The sequence below is a fragment of the Crocuta crocuta genome, unplaced genomic scaffold (assembly GCF_008692635.1).
Source record: "Crocuta crocuta isolate KB4526 unplaced genomic scaffold, BGI_CrCroc_1.0 scaffold246, whole genome shotgun sequence".
In the NCBI taxonomy this organism is placed as follows: domain Eukaryota; kingdom Metazoa; phylum Chordata; class Mammalia; order Carnivora; family Hyaenidae; genus Crocuta; species Crocuta crocuta.
This window is the reverse complement of record NW_027531902.1, coordinates 6,490,094-6,518,012: the sequence shown is the minus strand read 5'-3', so window position 1 is coordinate 6,518,012 and position 27,919 is coordinate 6,490,094. Positions and strand designations below refer to the sequence as shown.

At 35.1% G+C, this 27,919-nt stretch overlaps 1 protein-coding gene across 2 annotated transcripts in view; it reads right to left on the bottom strand.

Moving 5' to 3' along the window:
• The window catches only part of ATAD2B (ATPase family AAA domain containing 2B), a 159,147-nt gene that overhangs the window by 29,787 nt on the left and 101,441 nt on the right, over nucleotides 1-27,919 (bottom strand). For both annotated transcript variants that reach the window (XM_077774077.1, XM_077774079.1), the window contains exons 18-20: nucleotides 25,106-25,292; nucleotides 14,426-14,611; nucleotides 1,105-1,240 (exon numbers count right to left, since the gene is read on the bottom strand). In XM_077774077.1, coding sequence (XP_077630203.1) covers nucleotides 1,105-1,240; nucleotides 14,426-14,611; nucleotides 25,106-25,292 — 509 coding nt within the window. The remainder of the gene's footprint in view (nucleotides 1-1,104; nucleotides 1,241-14,425; nucleotides 14,612-25,105; nucleotides 25,293-27,919) is intronic.

Sequence of the window (27,919 nt, the reverse complement as noted above, 5' to 3'; positions counted from 1 at the left end):
GAAAATTCAAATCTTTGAGACTAAAATGTATCTGAGAACATATAAGATACTTTATTAAAATGAATCATATTCATAATAAAATACTTTAAATACTGTTATTTAGAGTAACAGGAATCAACAACCAAGAATCAGAAGGTGTAACTTCCATATTTAATTTTCCAAGGTTTCTGGGTCGGGGGAGCCCCACAACTACAGACATTTGATAGGTGCTCATTTTTAGAACTCTGAGGAAATGTGGAAAGGAGTCGCTAAAGAACAATAAAATAATTGAAGTGTTGGATAGTATAATCAGTAAAAAACAGAAGTAGAACAAATGTGGAAAAGCAAGGACTTGGAAGGGGTGGAAATGCATTTAATATCCTACAAGAACTGCTATGAGAACCATAAAAGAACACAGGGAAAGATGTTTAAAAACTTCTAACAGGATTGCTATTTTCTAGAAGGAGCTGAAAGATTACAAAGGGGACCTTATCTTTTACACATCTTTAAGATTAGAAAGAGTTTTTTGATTGACCCAGAATGCATTCCTTTCTTAGGCCAGGAGGCTGAAATTTGAAATATTATGCTATTGGCCCAAATCCAAGAAAACTGTAATGCTTAAAACAAAGCCATGCTACATTTCCAAGTGCCTAACACAACCAACATAACAGGTGCTCAATAAATACTTGAAAAATAAATAAGCCAGAAAAGGCAAACATTCTGATCAGCTCTTGACCCATCACACCTACTCTGACCCACAACGCGTTTTCATTCTTACAGTTTAAGTCCCCTGTACTTGAACTGACTAAAACAGAGCAGAACCAAAGACTTTTTTTCTTCACCTTTTTAAGCCTCAGAATGTGAAATCTATCAGAGCAACTGGATTGAAATGGTAAGGTTAATAAAGCCTTAACAATGAGGCTGTACTTCCCAATCTCCTCAAGTCAGGTAAACACAATGACAACTTCCATGTATGTCCATCTAAAGGTAAGGAGAATCTAAAAAACTGACTTTGTTTCCACAAAGAAACGGCTTTTTAAAAAAGTGACTCCAAGAAGGAGCATTTTTAACTTCACTCCCCATCCTCCCTCTTCCCCATTTTCCTAAAGGCTTTAGGAACTTTACCAGTGTGTTTCCTTCGTGGTGGAGCCATTGATGCCTGATTGAGAATCAATTCTTGGAAAAATTTTCTTCTGTCTTCTTCAATAGGCCTTTGAATATACAAGACCTCTTCATACTGTATTCTAAAGATACACTTAACCTACACACATACACATACACACAAAGACATTAAATATACAGAGAATTAAAAGCTTACTTCTATGCCAAACTACAATTTCTTCAACTTCCAGCACCATTTTCTATTTTCATTCATGTGAGGCTACGGTTAACCTCATCCCAGGCTATGCTGTTGAGAGATTCAATCTCATGGACTAAACAGTAATGAGAGAATGACCAGTTGCCCAAGTCATTAATAAATTGTACTATATCTGGGAGAATCAGCAAATAATAGCAAAAAGGGTAATTGATCATAATAGCTAGATGGCAACAATCTCAAAGGACTTTTGCATTAGAGCTGGACAGTCATTATCTAGAATCTACATGAGAGAGCTGAAAGGATGCTAACAGCACTGCCTTCTCTGATGTTCTTTCTGTGTACTTCCTATCCAGTGACTTCCTTTCCTGAACTCTTTTCATACCAAGTCTATTCCCTTGAATCCTCCAGAATCCTGGTTTCACTGCAAATAAACCGTACCTTTAGTTTCTTCCCAGAATGCTCCACAATAACACCACCTTTGACACAAAATATTGCTGGCTCCCAAGCAATATTAAGCCAGTCATTCTCACATACCTCAGAGTTCCTTCCCACTGGTGATTACCTACCTCTCTTTTGTTTACCGGGTATGTATGGAGGCTTTGGCCCCAGATGTCCTCCTTGCAAGAAAGGCTGTTCAAATCCTCCATATCATCCATATTAATCTATACATTTTAATTTTTATGTTTTTCTAGAATGTCTATATTCTACTTCTAGACCAAACTCCCTAAGAACAGAGACCATTTCTTACTCCTCTGACTTCCTGTATGTACCACAGTGACTGGTACGTACTAATGCTTAATTAGCATGGACCAAATGAGTAAAGCCTGTAATTTATTTCCCAGCCCAGATCAAACTGGAAACTGCAAATGGGAAAAGGTTACTAGTAAGGAAAGAAGAACCAACTATGAGATAATGAGGAAACACTGGATCAAAGTTCAAGATATCAGATCCTAGCCCAAATTTAGTCACGCATTTACAGTAAACTACATAATCCATTTAGTTTGTCATGTCCAACTACCTACTGAACTGAAGACTAAGAATTTCTTTTTTTTTTTAATCTTTTAATGTTTTATTTATTTCTGAGAGAGAGAGAGAGAGAGAGAGACAGCGTGAGCAGGGAAGGGTCAGAGAGAGAGTTAGATACAGAATCCAAAGCAGGCTCCAGGCTCTGAACTAGCTGTCAGCACAGAGCCCGACACAGGGCTCGAACCCACAAACCATGAGATCATGACCTGAGCCGAAGTCGGACGCGTAACCGACTGAGCCATCCAGGCGCCCTGAAGACTAAGAATTTCTAAATACTATTTCAATCGAACTTTTTATAACAATGAGGTACGTAGGAGTCCTTCATTTTACAAATAAGAAAACTTAGACTAGAAAAGGTTTAAGTAATTTGCTAAAGGTCACAAAGTAAGTAAAGAGAGAACACTAGATCTCCCAAGGCCTTTTCCAGCTCTAAAATCCTAAGACAGAAAAGACACAATCAATGAAACGTAGAATTCAAAAATTCGCATAGGGAACTATCTACCTCAACCCAAAGGCAAATCCTTTTAAGAGTTTATAAAATTTCACCTTGTCTCCGTCCAATATTTCTTTTTGTAGCCTACTTTCATGTACAATTCCCTCAACCCATTTATCTATGCCTCACTGGCCCTTCTTCAAAAGTTCTGGCAGGCAAATTTACCAGTGAACACCCATTGTGTGCTAAGTATAATGCCAAATACTGTAATTATAAACTTAAGGAAAACATAGTTACTTTCTGCTGTCAAGGATCTTAAGAGTTTCCTAACAAAGCATTATGGTACCACACCAGACGTGCTGTAACACAGGGAGAGGGAGAGAAACAGAAGAGACTACAATAGTCTGGAAGAGGTAAGGGTGAAGAGGCTTTATCAGATAAGATAGGGCAAAAATAGCTAACATTAACTGGGTCTTGAAAAATAAACAAAATGCAATACCCTAGAAGTACCAGGATTTTGTTCAAGATAAGCAAAACATTTAATTTCAGTTTTAAATATTCTTCCTTCTGATAATTTTTCAGCACAGTGTTCAACTTTGTGAATACAAAAAGCATACCAAGAGTAGGTCTACAATAATCGTCTGATATTCCTTCCAGGTTATTACCAACAGCTTAGAATCCATCACTTCATAAGTAGGCTACATTTTACTTTAAATTTATTCCTAACTTTATCTTCTGACATTCCCAGCCTCAAATTACATGCTGCAACTGAACATACCTCATATAATTCCCTGAAATCATGCACTTTCACACTGGCTCACAGTGACCTCTGTATGTGCTATCTGCTTTTTCCAACCCTGTTTTTAACTCTCCGCTCAAGCAAATGTTTTCTGAGTAATGTTTTCTCTGACTTTCTCAGATACACTCAGCCATACCATCTACTACCCCTCCATCACACTTTAAATTTTTTTTTTTAATGTTTTATTTATTTCTAGGAGAGAGAGAGAGAGAGACAGCGTGAGCAGGGTCAGAAAGAGAGGGAGTCACAGACTGAAACAGGCTCCAGGCTCCGAGCTGGCAGTCAGCACAGAGCCCGCCGCGGGGCTCGAACCCACGAACCGCGAGATCATGACCTAAGCCAAAGTCGGACGCTTAACCGACTAAGCCACCCAGGCGCCCCCCCCTCCATCACACTTTAAAAAACATTTTTTAAATGTTTTATTGGGGCACCTGGGTGACTCAGTTGGTTAAGTGTCCGACTTTGGCTCAGGTCATGATCTTACAGTTTGTGGGTCTGAACCCCGCATCGGGCTCTGTGCTGACAGCTAGCTGAGCCTGGAGCCTGTTTCAAATTCTGTGTCTCCCTCTCTCTCTGACTCTCCCCTGTTTAGGCTGTCTCTCTCTCTCTCTCTCTCTCTCTCTCTCTCTCTCTCTCTCAGAAATTAAAAAAAAAATTTTAAATTAATAAATAAAGTTTTATTTATTTTTGAGAGCACGAGAGAGACACAGAGAGTGAGCAGGTAAGGGGCAGAGACACACACACACACACACACACACACACACACACACACAGAATCTGAAGCAGGCTCCAGGCTCTGAAACTGTCCACACAGAGCCCAAGGTGGGGCTGGAACTCACAAACCATGAGATCATGACCTGAGCCAAAGTCAGACACTCAACCAACTGAGCCATCCGGGCCCCCCATCTAACTTTTAAGTTCAATAATTTTTATTTTAGTTTTTTTAATGTTTTATTTATTTCTGAGAGAGAAAGAGAGAGAGAGACAGAGAGAGAGAGGCAGTGTGAGCAGGGGAGGGTCAGAGAGAGAGGGAGATACAGAATCCGAAGCAGACTCCAGGCTCTGAGCTAGCTGTCAGCACAGAGCCCAACGCGGGGCTCAAGCCCACAAACCGTGAGATCATGACCTGAGCTGAAGTCAGACATTTAATCGACTGAGCCACCCAGGCACCCCATAGTTCAATAATTTTTAGTAAATTAATTCAGTTGTGTAATCATCACAAGACAGTTTAAAACATTTCCATTACCTGCAAAAAGCTCCCTCATGTCCATCTGCCACCAATCTCCACACTCCTACTCCCAAAGACTACTGATTACTTCCATTCTCCAGAGATTGCCTTTTCTAGGAATTGTGTATCATACAACTTATGGTCTTTTGTGTCTAGCTTCTCTCACTTAGCATAATATTAATATATATATATGTGTGTGTGTATATATATATATATATGGTGCACCTATACTGTAGAATGTATCAGTACTTCATTCCATTTAATGCTGAACAGTATTTTCCCTGGATGTATGCACAATGTTTTGTTTTACCAATCACCAGTTAATGAATATTTGGTTGTTTCCCACTATTACGAAAAATGCTAGTAGGAACATCAGCATTCAAGTCTTTGCGTGAACATAATTCTCTTGTGTAGTTACCTAGAATGCCAGGTTATATCCTAATTTTATGATTAACATCTTTAGAACTGCCAGTTTTTTCAAAAATGGCTACACTGCTTTACAATTCCACCAGCAATATATTAGGCCCTCAGTTTCTCTACATCCTTGCCAACACCCTATACTGTCTAGTGGTCATATGTATAGTGGTATCCCATTCCTGAATAACTAATGATCTTAAGAATCTTTTCTTGTGCTTTATTAGCCCAAAAGAATATATACTCTTTGGTGAAATGTCTATTTAAATCTTTAGCCCTTTTTTAAATTGTAGTCTTCTTTTTAACTTAATTGTGGTAAAATATTCAGAACATAAAATCTACCATTATCATTTTTAATTGTTCAGCCTATAGGAGTAAGTCTATTCACAATGTTATGCGACCATCACTACCTATCTCCAGAACTTTTTCATCTTCCCCCAAGTAAAATTCTGTATCCATTAAACAAGAACTCCCCACACTCTCCCTTTCCCCAGTCCCTGGCTATCACCATTCTACTTTCTATCTCTGTAAGTCTGATTACTCTAGAAACTTTTTAAAAAAGGAATCATGGGGCACCTGGGTGGCTCAGTTGGTCAAGCAACTCGATTTCAGCTCAGGTCATAATCTCACTCACTGCTTGTGCAATGGAGCCCAGAGCCACAGGGCTCTGTGCCGGCAGCATTGAGCCCGCGTGGGATTCTCTCTCCCTTTCTCTCTACCCCTCTCCTGCTTGAGTTCTCTCTCTCTCTCTCAGAATAAATTAACATTAAAAAAAAAAAAGAGGAATTGTATACTTGTCCTTTTGTGACTGGGAAACTTAACTTAGCGTAACACCTTCAAAGTTTATGTTGAAGCATGTGTTAAAATCTCCTTCCTTTTGAAAGCTATATAATGTTATATTGTATGTATATGCCACATTTTTTTTATCCATTTGTCGAAGGACATTTGTGTGTTTCTTTCTGGCTATCGTGAAATAATGCTGCCACAAACACGGGCATACAAATATCTGTTCAAATCCCTGCTTTCACTTGAGTGTATACTCAGAAGCAGAATTGCTGGATCATATGGTTATTCTGTTTAGTTTTTTTTAATAAAACATTTATTTCCAATGAGGCTGCACAATTTTATACTCAAAGGGACTCCAATTTCTTCACATCTTAACCAATATTTTTTATTAGTTACTTTTTATTTTATGATAACAGCCTTCCTAATGGGTACTAACTGACATCTCAAAGTGTTTTGTTTTTTTTTTTAATTTTTTAATGTTTATTTATCCTTCAGAGAGTGAGAGAGACAGAGAATGAGCAGGGAAGGAGCAGAGCGAGAGAGGGACACAGAATCTGAAACAGGCTCCAGGCTCTGAGCTGTCAGCACAGAGCCCGACGCGGGGCTCGAAACCACGAACTGTGAGATCATAACCTGGGCTGAAGTCGGATGCTTAACCGACTGAGCCACGCAGGCGCCCCTCAAAATGGTTTTAATTTGCATTTCTCTAATGATTAGTGATGTTCAGCATCTTTTCATGAGCTTATTGGCTATTTGAATATCCTCAATGGGGGTAAGTATGATCAGCTGGATTTTTTTTGTTCTTGAGGTGTAGGAGTTCTTTATATACTCTAGATATCAATCCCTTATCAGATATCATTTGCAAATATTTTCTCCCATTCTGTGAGTTGCCTTTCCACCCTGCTGATAGTGACCTTTGATGCAACAAGTTTTTTAATTCAATGAAATCTGTTTTTTCTTCTGTTGCCTATACTTGTGGTATCATAGCCAAGAAACCATTACAAAATCCAAAGTCATAAAACTTTCTTACTATGTTTTCTTCTAAGGGTTTTACGGTTTTAAGTTTTCTGTTTAGTTCTTTGATCCATTTTGAATTAACTTTTGCATATGATAATAGGGTCCAATTCATTTTTTTAAAGTTTTATTTATTTGAGTAATCTCTACACCCAATGTGAGGCTCAAACTCACAGCCCCAAGATTAAGAGTAACATGCTCACCCAACTGTGCTAGCCAGCTGCCCCAAATCATTTCTTCTGCATGTAGATATCCAGTTTTCCCACCACCATTTATTGAAATGACTATCATTTCCTCGATGAATGGTCTTTATACTCTTGTTGAAAATCATCTGCTATAGTCATATATTGAAAGATTTTGTTTTTTAATGTAAGCTCTATACCCAACGTGGGGCTTGAACTTATAACCCTCAGTTCAAGAGTTGCATGTTCTAGTGACTGAGCCAGCCAGGCACCCTGAAAGAGCTCTTAATACATTCTGGACTTAAGTCTTATCAAGATATGGAATTTGATATATTTGAAGTATTTTTCTCCAGTCTGTGTCTTGTTTTCTCATTTTGTTAATGGTGCCTTTTAAAAAGTTTTTAATTTTGATAAAGTTGCCTTTATCAATTTTTCCTTTTATGGCTCATGTTTTTATAAAATAGAGCACTTCTTATACTGTATTATTTTTTTCAGGTCTCTCTTCCCTCTAAACTTAAAATATTAGAGAACAGTGGCTACCTTTGGTTTTGCACCTATTTTATTCATTCATTCATCCAACAAAGACTTACTGTGCTAGAGATATTTGCATGGATATATGTATCTATTTGTGAATACTGCATATTTGTGTACACATAGAGATCCTGTAAGGCAGGCAGGCACTGTGAATAAAAGCACGAAGCAGACACCTGACCTGCCTTAAACAAATTCAAACTTATTAGAACACTATATTGCACAAAACATGCACACAATAAATTCTGATGAATAAACAATGGTTTTAACTTGATAAATACTAAACTCCATTTCCCTGACCACTCATCAAACTAAGCAACACAAAATCCAGAAAGTGGCTCTCTGCAATCTTAGAGAAAACAGTGCATTGTAAGTATATGACTTTTGTAATCAGACAAACTTGACCTAAATCTTTGTTCTGCCATACTAGTGGTGAGACCCTAGGCAAGGTCTAGGGTCTTACTTTTCTTACTAAAGAATTAAATTTGTATTAGATAATATACGTAATTGGCTTCTATAGTGCCTGGCACATAGCTGCATAAGGGACAGCAATTCGTTCACTAGCAAAATCTTGTTTTACCTCATTTATTAAATGTTAAAGAGTTGTCAGTCCTCAGCTTTAAAGGCAGAGTTTATGCAATATCTATAATGGGGAAAAGTAATGATTAATACTCAAGACCTCAAAGGTATGGAAAATGAGGTCAGAAATGAACCTAATACAGCTTCTGTGAATAAAATTTGTTTTCCTAAAAGCAAAATAGGTGAATTAACTAAAAATAAATAATAACTTTCACATACTTTAACACAGTAATAATTCATGTTCATTTACTAGATATAGTAAATTGTGATTTAAAAACTTCTTGTGACCCCCTTTCTCATAAATTTTAAGATTCACATGAATGTTTTATGACAAAAAATTAATACTATTTCCCTTGTATATATGATCATTTTCAATGCTCCTACTTGATTTTTCTACTTAAGTTATTAACTCCCAGTTTCTATCATAAACTGACAGACACAAAATGACATGAAATACTGAGATGACAAAATGCTGTTTGTAATCTTTACTTTCCTAAGGGTAGATATTTCTTTAAAATTCATTTTCAGTATACTGAATTATATCATTTTGAGTCTACCCATAATAATACCAAAATACAATTCTGTGAATCTTATCAGAAATTTAAGTACAATTCTGACCAAAGTTGACTTTCCTTCCTGTAAATATTTCTACCTCCATCTGCTTCCTTGTTTAAAAATCCCTTTCCTAGAACCTAATGAAAAAAATAAAATAAAAATCCCTATGCTCAATCCTCAGTTCTTTTTTCTAATTCTCCTGAATGAAAAGAAATAACTTGCAATTCCCATGTATCTCAACTAAAGCTCTTCGACTATTCTGAGTCTACAAGGTCCACAAAAGTAAATTTACTTACATTAGAATTTTGCAATAAAAGAAATGAGGCTGAGCAGGAGTTAAAACCAATGTGGTGATTCAGTGGTAAATTCCTATTTTTTATGCAACAAACATTTAGAGGCAATTCTAATGCGTCAAGAAGTGGAAAAATGAAGGCCAATAAGACAATTCCCACCTCTCAAAGAGCTTGTGGTCTAGGTCAGAGGTTCTCAAACATTTTAGTCTCAGAACCTATTAAACTCTCAAAAACTATTCAGGAACCCAAAAGAGCTTCTGTTTATGTGGTTTACATCTGTCAATAATTATGTATTAAAATTAAAACCAAGAGTCTTCCAAATTATGTATACACTTAAAGCCAATTACATATTAACACTGAAAATAGATTTAAAAAATATATATATACATTCTCTCAGGGTGCCTGGGTAGCTCAGTCAGTTAACCAACCAACTTTGGCTCAGGTCATGATCTCACGGCCTGTAAGTTCAAGCCCCACAGTGGACTCTGCTGACACCTCAGAGCCTGGAGCTTGCTTCGGATTCTGTGTGTGTGTCTCTCTCTGTCCTCCCCTACTCGAATGCGCACGCATGCGCTCCCTGTCTCAAAAATAAACAAACACTAAAAAATGAAAAAAGAGGGGCGCCTGGGTGGCTCAGTCAGTTAAGCGTCCGACTTCGGCTCAGGTCATGATCTCACAGTTCGTGGGTTTGAGCCCCGTGTCGGGCTCTGTGCTGACAGGTAGCTCAGAGCCTGGAGTCTGCTTCAGATTCTGTACCTCCCTCTCTCTCTGACCCTCTCCTGCTCATACTGTCTCTCTCTCAGAAATAAATAAAACATTTGAAGGAAGAAAGGAAGGAAGGAAGGAAGGAAGGAAGGAAGGAAGGAAGGAAGGAAGGAAGGCAGGCAGGCAGGCAGGCAGGAGCATCTAGGTGGCTCAGTTAGTTGAGCTTCTGACTTTAGCTAAAGTCATGATTCACGGTCCATCAGTTTGAGTCCTACATCAGGCTCTGTGCTGACGACTAGGGGTCTGAAGCTGGTTTCAGACTCTGTGTCTCCCCCTCTCTCTGCCCTTCCCCTGCTTGCTCTCTCTTTCTCAAAAGAAATAAACATTAAAATTTTTTTTTAAAAAGGAAAATACATTCTCTTGAAAAATGTATTTTTCTGAAATATAAAATATAATATAAAATGAAATTTAGTGAGAAAAGTGACATTGTTTTACATTTCCTCAAATCTCTTTAATATCTAGCTTAATGAAAGACAACTCGATTCTCATTTGTGCTTCCGTATTTAATCGGTTACAATATGTTGTTTTGACTGAAGTACATGAAGAAAGCCCATGTTCAAGCAGGTATGCAGATGGAAAAAAGAGGAATGTGACTCCCTGAAAGTTTTATGGGGCCACAGAAGTCCTGTTTTTTTTTTTTTTAATCAAAACACTTCTCCNAAATACTCTTTCCAGTATATGAATATTTATTTAAATATATATTCTACCAATATTACTATTTCTATTATAAAGCATATATACACAAAATACTTAAGATAATATGAAGACTAAAAATGAGTAAAAGTTCTAATGATTTTTTCAATATTCCAATGTACTGACTTGAGTACAAACTTACTTTGGGGACTACTGGATTAGGAGAGAGAGATACATATACAAAGAAACATCTACAAGAGAATGCTAAAGAGCTCTAAAGATTAGATTGTTATTTTGTCAGGCAGAAAGAAAGCAGTTTTATATTCTGAATAAAACACTACCTCCATGGTAATTAAATCTTTTTTGTTTTGTTCTAGTTTTAAAATTGAGTGTAGAACTTTTCCTTTTCACCTCTAAATGAGTTTATTTTCTGATAATAATAGCATTTATTACAGAAAATTCAGAAAATACAGATAAATGAAAATTACTATACTCTTTATATGCAGAAATAATTACTATCAACATTTATTAATAGTTATACATATATGCAAATAACTTTATTTACATATACTATATAGTTATTTCCATACAAACTTGGATAATACTATACATACTGATTACTCTACTTTTTAACAATGTATTCACAACATCTTTTCACCACATTATTATATTTAAGATTTTATTTTTAAGTAATCTCTACATCCAACGTGGGGCTTGAACTCACAACCCTGTGATTAAGAGTCACATATTCTACTGACTGAGCCAGCCATGCATCCCATGACATTATTTTTTACATCAATATTTTAAAAGATTCATTGTGTTTCATGGAAGAAATCTACTATAACTTAACCAATCCTCTACAATAGGACATTTAGATAGTTTCCAATCTATGAAGAAAGGTTATAATAAATATTCTTGTATTTTTTGTGTGGTCTACACAGAATCTTTGTGTTAGTCCATGAAGAACTCTTTGGATAATTACACATAAATGGTATTGCTGAGCCAAACTGTATGTTCATATTTAAGTCTATTACCTGGACTGCCCTGGAGAGATTTATTTAACGGTTTTTATATTTGCCTACTTGATAGGTTAAAATCTGCTTTTTACTTTTGTTTTAAATTATCCACTGTATTGGAGTACCTGGCTTGCTCAGTCTGTAGAGCATGCGACTCCTCATCTTGGGTTTATGAGTTCGAGCCCCATGTTGGGTATAGAGATTATTTTTTTAAAAAATCTTTAGGAAACTAATTTGACAATAAACTATTTGTAAAAAAATTAAAAAAAAATAAAAAATAAAAAATCTTTAAAAAAATTTATCTACTATATTTTCTTAAATGCATTCTAGTAACTGGCCATTTCTTTCCTTTAGAATCACTTGGTTTTTTTGTCTACTTCATTTCTTCTATAGATCTGGCACTTTGCTAATCTACAGTTACTTAGTGTGCTACTCTAAATGTTCTTCATTCATTCCCCAAATATTTATCAATATGCGTTAAGTATTATTCACTACTATCTCAGTTTGTGACCTAAACATTCTAATGGTAAAGCTGAAATTTAAATGAAAGTGTTGGGGGCACCTGCATGGCTCAGGTGAGGTGGTTAAACATCCAACTCTTGGTTTTGGCTCAGGTCATGATCTCATGGTTTGTGAGTTTGAGCCCTGAATCGGACTCCGTGCAGACAGTGCAGAAGCTGCTTGGAATTCTCTCTCCCTTTCTCTCTGTCCCTCCCCTGCTCATGCTCACTCATTCTCTCTCAAAATAAATAAATAAACCTGAAAAAAATAAATAAATAAATGAAAGGCTTGGAGGCAGAGTAGGATTTCCTAAGAACAGTAAGTATAAAACATGTTATGTAATAAGCAGTCTAAGAGAATTCTCATAATCTTTACCCCACAAATAGGACTGTCCATGATAGTTTTGGTAGCTACTTGATTAATAAGAGCAAAGAATACAGAAAACAAAGAGGGGAAAAAACCCTGAAATTTCATGATTTGATGCTAGTATACCTCTAATATTTTAGCTACTAATTAAGGGTACTGGCAAACAAATAATGAACAAATTGAATCTATTAAAACTATGACAACAATATAACAACACTGAAAATCTGTATGATCTAATGTTACCTTTAAAAAACTACCAACAATGGGGCACCTGGCTGGCTCAGTCAGAAGGGCACGGGACTCTTGATCTCAGGGTCGTGAGTTCAAGCCCCACAACGGGTGTAGAGATAACTAAATACTAAACTTAAAAAACTAACCAACAATAAAATCACATGTGAATAGACAACAGGAGTAGGCAAAACTGCTGTATCAAGAAAATAGGTTCATAATACTTTTATTTACAAATTTTTCAAACAATGTAAGGAAAACATCAGGTAATTATACATTTCTAACTAGAAACATTAATTATCCCAATTTTTTTTTTCCCTAACAATGTTTATTTTTGAGAGAGAGAGAGATAAAGAGACAGAGCAAACAAGGGAGGGGCAGAGAAAGAGTGAGACACAGAATCTGAAGCAGGTTCCAGGCTCTGAGCTGTCAGCACAGAGCCCGATGCAGGGATCGAACTCATGAGCTGCAGGATCATGACCTGAGCCAAAGTCCAACCCTTAACCAAGTGAGCCAACCAGGTGCCCCAATTATCTCAAATTTTCTTTCTCTCTTATAAAATTATAATAAAACTACTTGACAGTGAGGATTTAATTTTTAAAAGTGGCTCCTAGGTTATGTCCAGGTTCAATCAATTTCAAGTACATTCCTACTTCATAATACTAAACATTTTATAGCTCTGTGGTTTCCCATATAAACTCACATATACTATCTCACATAGTCAAGCCTGTCTATTACTATCTACATTTTATAGATAAGGAAACTGAGGCAATTCTAGGTTCAAATATTTACCCAAAATCAAAAGACTTGTATAGTAAATCAGAACAACTTGGTTTTTCTGACTCTTACTACATGTAGCATTCTACTAAACTTTATTGGCCCCTATGACAAAAAAAAAAATTGTAATTAATGGTCTTAACTAACAATTAGATTATGAATAACCAAAAATGAATCATTCTAAATTTAATATACTTTTCTTACAAAAATCAGTACCTGTACAAGTCAGCTTGAACAAGATAGCTAACAAGTGCTAAACAAAAAAACTGTTAACAGATCTCTTAATCATAAAATTCTACATAATCAAGATTTACATTATAGCATTTAAAACATGCAAAATCTTTTATATAAACTGTGTCACCTAAGCAAAATTTTCCTAAGCATTTCTAAAGGTGAGAATTTCAAGACTTAGTAAGCATAGGGTATTAAAAACATTAATTTTTTTAAAAATCATTTTCACTCACATGAATTGACTACTATTTTTTTCTGAAACAAATGTGATTTTACCTCTGATTCCCATATATTAAGTATGAGTTGGCTTTGAACTCAAAAACTGCATATCAGATTTTAAAAATATGCACAGCAGTAGCAACAGTCAAATTAATAGGATGCTACCAGTGTAGGACCTGAAAGGTCAAATCCCACCAAATACTCTACCAGACGGTAAGGATGAGAAGGCTAATTATAATGGAACTAACTGTGATACAGCCTAGGCCTTCTTGGTACAAACCATATATATGTCGGGCTCGGGCCCAAACATGATTTATCTCAGTCTTCACAGCAACAGTGACAAATTTATCACTATTATATCAAAAGAGAAACTGAAACTTAAATCAAAGCTAATTTGCTTAAGTCACAGAGCTAATAATTAGTGTAACAAGGCGTGAACCTTAACAGTATTTATTTTGTTAAATAAGTTAAATTTATTAAATAAATTGAAATGTGTCCAATTTACAAGATCAACTATTTTTAAAACAGGAAGATAAATATTTAACCACTTACCTCTTCAGGCAGTTCACTGTACATGGTTTCAGAGGTAGACAATAAAAATATAGGTGAAAATGATGGTATATCTTGTAGCAATGTCAGAAAAGTTGCTCTCACAGTTTCACTGACAGCTTCCCACCAATCACCAATGTGAGGCATGTAAACAATACTAGGTACTGTTCTTCGAGCTTCACGAAAAATCTAATTAAGAAAAGAACTGGCATTAAAAATACAAATTGAAAAAAATTCAAATTGCTATTATTCTAAAGTTTACTCAGTAACCCCTAAATACATGAAATGTGTCAGGCCTTTTACTGTAATTATTCTCAGCTCAAATATTTAAGCTGTTCACAATGTGATATACAAGCCTCACATAGAGCTTCTATCTCCCTTGCTCCACCTAAAAAAAGGTCTTTTATTTTTTGCCATTTTATTATTTCTGTTCAGTACTTAATAATATAAAGGTATCAAGTTGCTCCACTTATCTATCATGTAACGATAACAAAGCAAAACACCATTATAAAATATGCTGCAAATAAAGAGATAAACATGCACCGATATGTCACCCATGTCATAATGATCTCAGTAAGCACAAAGAAGAAAAGGAAGACATAGTTTCCATGTTTGTGCACATTCCCTAAAATCACTAAATACATGGATTAAATATTTTCACCACGATGTATCACCCTAGAGCTTAAAATTATGAACTACCTACTGACCACTTCTTTACCTCCTATTACCTTAATTCAATCCTCCATAAAGTAGTCACAAAATAACCTCACATCACTAAAGAGCAATAAATAAATTAGCAAAAAGCTCTGTGAAACTCCCATTGTCAGAAAATACAAAATAAAGTTTCCTCAGGTGTTAAAAAGAACCCTAACCATAGCTTCAGTCACACTCTGCCAACACACGCCAGGAAGGACCAGGTTGGCTATTAGTAAGCTGCCAAGCAGAAGTACTGCCCTTTAAATAGATGTCAACAACAGCTCAATGGCCCACCAACAAATTCTTGTGGGATGATATGGCATCTCTTCAATACTTCTAACAAATGAAAGAATAAATGTAAAAATCTTTCTCCAATTTATTTAAGAATTACATTCTAAAATTCTCTATTTCCCTTTATCTTAAACACGTTTCAATTAGGCTGTATAATGTGCAAGACAGAAAAATAATGATCTACTATTTAAAATGATTAGGATTATCAGAAATGTTCCTGAGAATCAAAATGATTATTTTTCTTTAATGAATAAGCCTATCACTTGCATGAATTTTTCAAATGCTACATTTTATAAAGCTTTCAACATTCTGTGTAAAATAAAATATGTTGCCAATTTAATAAACCAGATGGAAGACGCTCAAATAAAAAATTTCCCCCAAAGTGGAAATGTAGATGTTATGATCACTCACATCAAAAGTAATATTTGCTCCTTCCCTTCCTTTAATATTTGCATATCCACCAATCCAGAACAGTTGTACAGTACAACTCCAGGACTCTCAAATTTTGACCTTTTCTGCAAACACGCACCCTCTTATCCTGGATCTTGAAAATCCAAGGATTATTGTTTTCCAAAGTTCTTGTAGAAGATTCATAAGAGAAAAACAAGCATAAATATTGGCAAAAGGAAGGAACCACACAGGAGCACAAAGGCAAGTGAGGCATTTAATTTCCATCCCCCCCAAAAAGAAAAAAAAAATTGCTACATGCCACCCAATCAGGGATGGTATGTGAAGACAGGAACCGATGCCTTTTGTCTTTCTGACTCCCATTCTGTGCTGGTAAAACTAGGGAGAGTCGGCAGGGAGAGAATGGTGATTACATGAAAAAAGACTAATGAGCTTATAAAACCTTACTGAGAAACCTCACAAAACTAACCACCTAAGTCAGCCATGCAAGTTTACCACATGCCCAAGGAGAGATGAGAAAACATGCCTTTAAAAAAATAAAATGTAGCCTCTCGTTCTAGTACTTGTAGGTTAGGTTTTCTAGAAACAGTTGTTGAGAACTTCTAATTGCTAATAAGTATCAAAGAGTAAGGCCAAAGCAACAAAGGGTTAAGTGATAAAAACTTCATATAGAGCCAGAAATTAAATAATGCAGTACTATAGGTATTTTAACTTATTTGCAAGGCTGAACTCGAAACATAAGCATCACCAACTCTAAAAGAGTTGAGGGGTTTTGTTTCTCTATTTCTTTCCTCTCTTCATCTAATTCTCCCCAAATTAACAAATTGAACAGGATAGTCTATTGACCTTTTTTATAAAGACTTTAGGAAAGTATCTTTATCTTTTAAAAAATTATATTTGAAAACCTAAAGGGGGAAAAATCAGAAAGAAAAAAGTCTAAGGCAAATACAGAAAAATAAAAAGGCTTAGGCATTCTGGTCCATGAATGTATAATTACCTAATTTTACAATTAATCTAACTATATGCAATATTAATACCCAGGGGCTATTTTCACAATTTTTCTCCTAAGCCTTTACAGGAAAAAATATCTGTAATTTCTAGGAAAATTTAAAAGCAAGTTTAGTTTTAATTCCTTACTCCATGTGATCTCAGAATACTTAAACTTTCATACCTCCTTTAAATACATAGCCAACCTGTTCTAATTCTCCACTTTTTATAATAAAAATTCAAAAAGAATGGTCTAAAAACAGTATTTTAAAATTCAGGAAAAAAAGTTTAATCCTTTCCTGATTTTTCCATCATGTAAAAACCGCTCTTCAGCAGTTTGCTGGTAACTTTTAAAGTTGTAAAATAAGATACACTCCCTGAAATCAATTAACCAGATTCAGAGTAGAAAAATAAAGCCTAGTTTTAGTGAAGCGGCAACTGTCTTCGGAACAAGTGATGCCATTTGATAACTAGAAAAATACTCACCTACAGGGTGTCTTGGATTGGTGGATGTGCAAGGTGTAGTAGAAAACAGAAAAACTGTTATAGAGAAAAAAAGACAGTAGGCCAAATTACTGAACCAACCGTTCAAAACACCTCTGACATGACCAGCACTCTTGCACAAATAAAATGAACAAACACCAGTGTATGTGAACTGTTCATTTTGATTCTTTAAACAATATATTCTACTTCCTTCTGGCTTCTTCCTGCCCCAGACATAATGGTCCCTTATGTAACTGTTTTAAAAGTTTCTTTATTAAAAAAAAAAGTACAAACTACTTACTATGAATATTAAAGATATGAAAGAGAAAAATCAGGCCACTGAAGTTAAAAGTATCTATACAAAGAAGCACTACTTATATAAACTGAACCTATGTTTATAAAAGTTCTTATCAGGTCAAAAGCTAAACTTTCAAGTCAGTATTTTAGCCAGCAAATTAAAGTATGTGGTGTATGAAATTTTACTGTATTTTAAAAATTATGACTATACAGCCCATAACAAGCCATTTTCTTGAGAAACTGAAAACGCGAGTAATTTTAATCACAAATGTAAATGAAGCAGAAAGCTCACACCAGCACAGCTTTCACTTTCCTAAAAGGGGCTTTGTAAGAAAGAGGGAAACAATTCTGTCATCAATAAACTTCCAGAATTTGTCTTGGTCATGTTATAGTACTAGGAATGTGCTAAAATTGTAAAACAGAGGTAAAAGAAATATCTTGAGGACTAAAATATTCTTGATTTTTATAAAAATTAAAAAGCACTATTACTATGCACTATTAAGTATTTAATTCCTTATACCATACTATCATAAATATTAATAAATAATGTATCTGCATTACTAATAACTTAATGTCATATCTATCACTTTACTCCATTTATATTCTATTTACCTAAGATTTACGGAGCATCTCTGTGAAAAGGAGGCAGTGTCTAGGTCAGGATGCAGGAAATAAAGTGCTCAATTTCTTTATAAGCATACAAAACCAGCCTATTATAAAACATAACTATACTAGACTTTCTGATCAATGATTATAATATAAAGCAACATTTTACGAAAACTGTATCACCCAAATTCTTTTTCTGTTATTTTCATTGCCTAAAAACTTCAAGAATTTCAGTAAATGTGATATGAGAAACTCTGGACCAGGATAATTTAACTCGTTTACAACTTAAGAAAAAAAAAATGTTGTTGCTATGGTAAAACACAGAAACCCATGTGCACAAACCAAGAGTACCCAAAGTATATACAGAATGCTATGAAGAAATCCAGAAACCCTTATGCATAAACACAAGAGCATCCAAATACACATAGCTAAGTATTCCTTCATGCTACTTAACCAAAAAGGATTTTCCCTGAACATTTCCAAATACAACTTCTTTCTGGGAAAAGAAAAATACTACAATTTTCCCCCCCAAAAAAAGACCTCATTGACCAAATGATTTGTAACACCATATAGTATCCAAACTCCAAAGCTTGTGACATACAATATATAAATTTATCAATTCAATCATTAATGAAAAAGATAAAACACAATACACTCATCAATCCTGATTTCCTAAATCAACAGTAGAAATAATATAAACAATCCATTTGAAGATGTCAGAAAAGGGGAATCATAGCTGTTGTTTTGGTTTTCTAGAGTGTTAATACAGATAAATCTTTTACTACAGCTACTAACATCTCCAGCTTTATTGTATGTCTCATTAACAACTTGTGGATTTAACTCAACAATCATAAATCTTCCAGGCCACACCAGGCTTTTCCATTCCCCTTCCAGAGCCTTTGGAAGACTATAAAATACTCAGTAACATAGACAGACAGATGATAGATAGATATAGACAGACAGACAGATACAGACATACAGAGACACACAAAACCACAGTATGAATTCTGGCAATTGTTTTCAGTAATAAATGTCTAATGTCCGGTTATCAGCCAAAGTACTATATCTCCTAATGTGATCTACTAAAGACCTAGAAGAGTAACACCTGGATTCAGGTTTAAAGAACAGATTCCTGGGGCTCACCCCAAGTTTAAGGAATCAGAATTCTTAAATGTAGAGCCAGTGAATCAGAAATTTTAATAAGCACCCCCAGAAGACGTTTATACTCACTAAATCTTAAGAAACTGACAAAACCCTATAGTAGACAGTAACTCTTCTACCATTTTCACAAAATTTGTAATATTCATCATCAGCTGAGGTAGTATGAGGGAGAAAAGGAAGATTAACATATATATGCTTGTGTGTGGATATGTTTTAAAGAAAAAATATAGAATTAAACATGTATAACGAAATATAAACTGGGCTCTTCCCTTTTCCATCTTATCACATATATAAATACAATCCTTTAAAAGTAATTGAAGACTTCTTTCCTTTAAGGTTACCTTTCATGTTTGTGTCACAGTTTTAAATAAAGCAATTTAATTTATATTAAGTATCTAAGAGATAGGGAAAAGAGAAAAGCACAGAAGAATAATTTGCCACAGGCAAAACCATATCTATTTAGAGAAAATCCTGCCTATAGTCAGACTAGCTCTCATGAGAAACAAGGCAAAAGAGAATAGGGAACATAGAACAGAGGAATAGAAAGAAGAGGCTTTGACTCTTCCCAGCATTTTATTTTTGTTTTTTCTTCTTCAAGTTTTATTTAAATTTTAGTTAACATACAGTGCAATATTGGTTTCAGGAGCAGAATTCAGTGGCTCATCACTTATATACAACACCCAGTGCTCATCATAAGAACTGCTCTACTTAACACCCATCACCTCTTTCCAGCATTTTAGCACCTGATGAGTATGCTCTCTTTCCTAGGACTTTTATGCCTTCTTCTACCCACTCACAGATCCACAGATTAAGAACAAATTCCAGGGGTGCCTGGGTGTCTCAGTCAAGTGTCAGACTCTGGATTTCAATTCAGATCATGATCTCACAGTTTATGGGTTCGAGCCACGCACTGGACTCTGCACTAACAGTGAGGAGTCTACTTGGGATTCTCTTTGCCCCCTCTTTCTGCCCCTCCCCAACTCGTGCATGCACTCACTCACGCTCCCACTCTCTCAAAATAAATAAACTTAAAATAAAGGAAAGAAAAAGTCCTCAGTTTTATTATATAATAATCTCCTTTTAAATAAGTTTTTAGGGGATGCCGGGGAGGCTCAGTTGGTTAAGCGTCCGACTTCAGCTCAGGTCAAGATCTCACAGTTCTGGGTTCAAGACCCACATTGGGCTCTGCTGCAGCACAGAAGCCTGCTTTGGATCCTTGTTCGTCTTGCTCTCTTACTCCTCCCCTGCTCCCTCCCTCTCTCTCTTTCTCTCAAAAATAAACCAACATTTGGAACACCTGGGTGGCTCAATCAGTTAAGCATCTGACTTCTGCTCTGGTCATGATCTCACTGTTCACGAGTTCGACCCCCATGTCAGGCTCTGTGGTGACAGCCTGGAGAGCCTGAAGCCTGCTTCAGATTCTGTGTCTCTTTCTCTCTCTGTCCTGCCCCCACTTGTACTGTCTCTCTCTGTCTCTCAAAAAATGAATAAATGTTAAAAAAAATTAATAGAAAATAAACATTTAATAAATAAATCTGGGGAAGAGACAGTAATATATTTACGAATTTAAAATAACTTTAAATATTTACTTAAGATACAAATAATTAGGGATTAACCAAGAGAGTTAATGTGGTCTCTGGCCAATGTTCAGAAGAAGTCTGAGCTTCAGCTACCATATCTACAAAATTCTGACTCGGTCCCTGAATAGACTGGACACCCAGGTGTGGTCACTCAAGAATAAGCATCACTCACAACCCACAATCTTGTAGGCAAAAGCAAGGAATCGAAGACATCTTGATGTACTAAATGCAGGAAATACAACCAAAACAATAAATCTTAAGTTTTTGTTCTTTTTCCCTCCCCAAGAACAGAATGAAAAAGTAAAAGCCAAGAAATGAGAAAGAGACCAAAACATACACAGTTAGAATTCAAATTTGGCCCAATGATGCCCAGTAGAATGCAGGAAACTCCCAGTATCCCAGTAATACCAACATATGATTTACTAAAATGGCTCCTAAGTATCTCCTCACCTAATATTCAATAATGGATTTATGAACATGTACATACACATATTAGACATAAAGAACAGCTAAACACAGAAAATCCTCTCACTCTGAAAATGTTCCTTTTTCAGAATGACTTTCTTTAGTTTGCTTCATACTGTCAAATACGCATGTCAAAAAATAAATCTAAACTGTGCAGCAGAGTGTAAACTAAAACGACAAAGTTTTTATTCATTCCCCAATTCTCTAAATTCCTTCCTCTGAAGCCAAAGCAATATTATTAACAGCTCTATATGAAATTTATACATTAAAGCATGAATATATATATGAATATATCTTTTCAAGGTTTTTTTTTACACAAAGATCCTATTTTGATCCTATTTTGATAGACTGATTTACAACTTGCTTTTTTCACAAATATCTTCTTCATATCTCCATATCAGCCTTATGTAAATTTACCTCATTCTTGTTAATGACCTCACATTATGTAAGGATATACCATAATTTACCACAGCCCACCCATCATTAAAAGACATTCAATTTGTTGGTCTTACTTAGTTTGGCAATTCTATACAATGCTGTAATAAATGTCCTTGTACATTCAGCAGTGACTATTTAGAGCTAATACATCTTTAGGAAAAATTTTTAGTGTAAAATTCCTGGCATATGTACTTAAAAAAAAATTTTTAATGATGTCAACCTACACTCTAAAATCACCAGGCATCATCAAGCTTTTTATTTTTACAAACCAGACAGTTGCTTCAAAATAGTATTCTGTTGCTTTAATTTACATTTTCTTCATCTGTGAGGCTAAGAATTTTTTCAAACTTTTATTGGTTGTTTTTTCTATTTTTTTTCTTCCTATAAATGGCATGCTATTTTGCCAATTTTTATATTAGGTTGGCATTCTTTCTTCTTACTGAGTTTAACATATTTTTGTATATTTAGGAAACTTATCCTGGGGGCGCCTGAGGGGCTTAGTCGGTTAAGCGTCCGACTTTCGCTTAGGTCATGATCTCACGGTTCATGGGTTCGAGCCCCGCATCGGGCTCTGTGCTGACTACCAGCTGAGAGCCTACAGCCTGTTTCAGAGTCTGTATCTCCTNACATGTGTGTTACAAACATGCTTTTTTTCCAGGTTGTGTCTATTAATTTTATTAAAATAATTATTTCTGCCATGTATAATTTAAAACTTTATAAAGTCAAATTTGTTCATATCTTTATATTTTCTGGTTTGTGTTCACTGCTTAGAAACTACTTTCTCATACTCAATATAATAAACATATTGACCTTGTGAATTCCTCTTTTACAGTTCCATTGACAATATAGAATTTATGCTGGGGCTACCAAAAGAAGATAGGAAATCCACTTTTGTTTTTTTCTTTTTCCCCCTCATAAAATCAGTTTTCAAAGAGCATTTATTTAATAATCTATTCCATGATATCAAATATCGTTGCCGTCATCATCATCATATCCTTACCATCATCACGTGCTAATCATCATCAGATACTAATTCTCATTCTACATAGGCCCAGGGTTAATTCTCTCTTCTATTACTTTGTCTATCTATCCCTGTACACTTACATATTCTTTATTACTATGTTCACCTTTATTACTATGTTACATCTTTAAAAATCTGGTAGGGCTCCCTTTATTATACTATTTCCTCCAGAACTCTCCTTGCTATGCTCATATTTATTTTCTAGAAGAAATTCAAAGCACTTTTTTTAACTTTTCCTCTTAAATTCTGGGAATACTATACTTGAGACTGAACTTAATTTATACACTAATTTAGAAAAGAGCTCACAGCTTTCCAATCTTGAGCCTTATCAGCCCTCAGCTGTGAATGGAAGCTGTAGTAGTAGTGATAAATATGACAGTTAAGAGCTACCGGGTACTATATATGCCAGCCCCATTGGATGAGCTGATTTTAATAATCACAACTACCTTATGCAGTATCACTACCTTCATTTCATAGATGAGAAGATTAAGTCTCAAAAAGAAGTTAAGCAATTTGTCCAAGGCTACAACCAATAAGTAAAGTAGCTGATATTTGAATCAATATGCAGTTTGACTTGAGTCCATACTTTGAATTATAGTCATTAAAAACAAGGTGTTGTTTTAATTTATTCAACTGTACTCCTCACTAAATTTTTAGTTTTCTTTTAGACACTGCAAATTAATTATTTAATTCCTAGGTAAAATTAGTTGCTATTTTAAATAGAACCATTTTTTCCATCATACTTCTAACTTGTTACTGGGTATATAAAAGAAAACTTATTTATTTTACAATATTAAATTTGAAAGTATATACAAATCTTATTGTTGTTAATAATTTTTCAGTAGATCTTAAAAAGTTTTCAAATATACAATCACGGCACAGGTAAATATTTATAAATTCAATGTGTCTGTTCCAAAATTTTTGTTTCTCAATGTCTAACTGAATCAATTTTGCATGCCTTAATAATCATATATTACTGTTTTGATGTGCTACTAGAATCCATTTGTAATATTTACTTTACCACCATTGCCCAAGTGAGATTAGTCTGTTTTTCTCTGTATTTCAGTTTAGCATCAAAATGATCTTATCCTTAAGATTAAAAGAATTCACCCATGAAACTATCTGTATTTAGTGCTTTTTGATACTCAATTTCTTCTTCCACAGTTAGTGTCTATTTAGATTCTTTCTCCACTGGATTTGCTTTTAATGGTACTGTGAAATTCTCATACTTGCATACAAACTGTATGGTTTATCTCACTGAAAAGAAAAAATATGAACAAACGTATAAATCAACATTATTGGGAAACATTCCCAGCCAGGATGAGCTAAATGTATAAAACTTGGAGCAAATTACTGGTATACAGTTTTTATTTAAGCCATGGGTTTAGGGGAAAAAAAAACTTTTAAATAGGGCTTTGTAAGTGGTGAATGCTACTAGGATGTTGATAACCAGACAACTGTAAATAAGTAAAAAAGAGATGAAACCAATGCTGTGGGCCACGAAATATATATATATATATTTTTTTCTTTCTATAAAGTACAGAATGGTTTTCAATTAGGTAGTATATGTGTACGTATTAAATAGTTATAAAATGTACCCCAAAAAAACAACATAATTATGTGCAATGCTCTCAAGTGTTACTACTCTGGTCATGTAATCTCTAAAAGTAAGCTAAATATCAAAGTAGAAAGTCACATTCCCCTAACCTGCTCCAACATGATACACTTACAATAAATTCAAATATATATTAAAACAGCTGCACCAGAACTCTGCATTTCACAAACAAGCATGTATAAAGTAGTTAAAAATCAAATATCACACACACTTGACTACTGATAGAAATATATATAATTTTTAAATTGCTCTCAATTTTCTACGTTAATTTTCCCCTTCTACATATAGAAAGTCTCTAAGTACACACAGAAGTCTAGAAAGACTGAAACCACAGCATTGAAAAGAGGGTCAGATAAAGGCAAAAGAAACTCCCTTTCTACAATGTTTAATAAAACTTTAATATAACGAACAGGATATTAAAATTTCAGAAAATAATGAAATATAGGGAAAACAATAAGCTCAGTTTTAAACATGTTATACCTCAAAAGGATCCTTGGCCTTAATATTAGAATGCTAATGAGTAACTAACAAAAAGTTAAGATTCACATTTCTGTTCTTTGAAAAGGCTTTATAATCACTACCGAGATATAAACAATTAAGAAAGTTGGAAGTACTCTGATATGGTACAAACCTACCTGTGCACATGATTCTTCAGGTGTTTTGGCACTAACTGAATAAAGTGCTGGGAGATCTAGTCTGTGCACAGAGAATTTTTCTAGGGTGTGCAAAAGTGCTGGAGCAAGGTGAGAAGTTTGACCTGAGCCTCGTTCTCCAGACAGCAGTAATCTTGGCCTGTAAGAGGTTGGCTGATGATATGGTGACCTGGAATACATGTAAGACATGATAATTATTTCAAAACCATACACTCTGAAGATCAGTATGAAATACTAGGTAAAATATTGACACTAAATATATAACTCCTAATTAACAGAATTTTCTTTTACTTTTTAAGTACAGTGAATCATCTTTTCATTAATAATCACTTTAACATGTTGACCTCCCTGACAATTTTAATAACCATAATGTAAAAGTATAAAAACACATTCTAAAACAAAGTAACAATACTTGGGTATTCATCCTATCATACCATATATATTCACTTGGAAAATGCTTCAGACACTAAGGGGATTTAGTTATTAATTATCCATGATCAAATGTTAAGAACTGCATTTCAACAAGGAAGTAGGTATATCTGAAGATTACCAAAAATGTAGGACTTTTTTCTAAAGGTTAAAATTGTAAATTTTATGTATATTTTACTATAATTTTTAAGATAGAAAATAAATGTAGGACTTTTTCAGTGGCAGCAAATTTTGGTTTTAGGCCAATAAAAACTAAATGTCTACACCCTAATTCATGACATCTAAGGACCTACAATAGTAAAAAGAAATTTAGGAAAAAACATTAAACCAAGCTGAACTTGTACCCTCTCAAGATTCCACAACACAATTAAAATGATAAATGAAATAGCTTCATCTATCACAATAGTAAACATAGGAAATTTTGAGCAATGCAATTAAGAATAAACCAAATAAAAACTGGAACTAATAGAAAGAAATAAGGAAAATGTTGTTGCTTGTAAAGTATATGATTCTGCACTAAAAAATCTGAGAGAATTAACTAATTAATAACTGTCAGAATCTACCAAAATAACAAGTCAGAAGACAGAAATAGAAAAATCAAAACATACCCTACCACCATCAATAACCAATCTAAAGAAGGAAAGAAGATTCTTTTTTTTTAATGTTTATTTATTTTGAGAGAGAGATAATAAGAGCAAGCAAGTGGGAAAGGGGCAGAGAGAGGAGGAGAAAGAGAATCCCAAGCAGGCTCCATGTTATTTGGTAAAGTACGCTAGATCCAAGAACATTTAAACCTGTTTCAGTAAGAAGTACTACACACAGTTTTAATTTCTTGGCAATTCTATGAAACACATAGTTTCCTCTTATTAAACAGAAGAAGAAACCAAGACTCAGAGAAGTTAGGTATGAGACTATATAAATGAGTGGTCAAAGAGTTCAAATTCTCATTCTGGTCTATAAAATTGCTAAGTTGAACCACTGTGTTAGGATGTACACTACACTATACTGAAATATATTACAGGGGTACCTGTGTGGCTCAGTTGGTTAAGCATCCGACTCTTTTGGCTCAGGTCATGATCTCACAGGTTTGTGGGATCGAGCCCCATATTGGGCTCTACACTAAGCATGGAACCTGCTTGGGATTCTCTCTCTCCCTCTCTCTACCCCTCCCTCACTTGCACTCTCTCTCAAAATGAATTTTAAAACATTAAAAAAGAAAACTATTATAGGGGCGCCTGGGTGACTCAGTAGGTTAAGTGTCCAACTCCTGGTTTCAGCTCAGGTCATGATATCACAGTTCACTGGTTCAAGCCCCACATCAGGCTGCACAATGATGGTGCAGAGCCTGCTTGGGATTCTCTCTCTCCCTGTCTACGCCTCCCTTGCTCTCTTTAAAAAAAAAATCCATTACAGAACAGAATAATAGAATATAATGTAGAATACACCGAAGAAAAAGAAAAAGAAACAGAGATCAGTACAACATATAGACCGGGAAACAAATCATCATAGTTCAATGAATTTCATACAAGATAACTAGCATAAAAAAATAAACGGAGGGGGGATTATAAAATAAATTTTATAAATAATAAATTTTATTTTAAAAGAGGGAAAAGGGGTGCCTGAGTGGCTCAGTCAGTTAAGCATCCAACTTCGGCTCCGGTCATTATCTCATAATTCAATGGTTCCAGCCCCGCATTGGGCTTTGTGCTAACAGCTCAGAGCCTGGAGCCTGCTATAGATTCTGTGTGTCCCTCTCTTTCTGTCCCTCCCCCATTCGTGCTCTGTCTCTCAAAAATAAATAAAACATGAAAAAAAAATTTTTTTAAATAGGGAAGATTTAGGGGTGCCTGGGTGGCTCAATCGGTTAAGCGTCCAACTTTGGCTCAGGTCAAGATCTCGCAGTTCGTGGGTTGGAGCCCCACATCGGGCTCTGTGCTGACAGTCAGTTCAAAGCCTGGAGCCTGCTTCAGATTTTGTGTCTCCCTCTCTCTCTCTGACCTTCCCCTGCTCGCTCGCTCTCTCTCTCTCAGAAATAAATTAAAAAAATTTTTTTTAATTTAAATAAGGAAGATTTAGACCCTCATTTCACAGAACAAAATTAATTCTAAGAAAAAAGAAAAACACAAGATTCATGTATTTTTAATTCATAATCTATAAACTTGTTTTAATAAATAGTTTATTGTCAAGTTTATTGTCAAGTACTTGGTTTCCAAGAACCAGTGTTCATCCCCACAAGGGCCCTCCTCCATGCCCATCACCTCCCTGCCCCCCACACCCATCAGGCCTCAGTTTGTTCTCAGCATTCAAGAGTCTCTCATGGTTTGCCTCCCTCCTTCTCCCCCACTATTTTCCCCCTTCTTCTCCCCC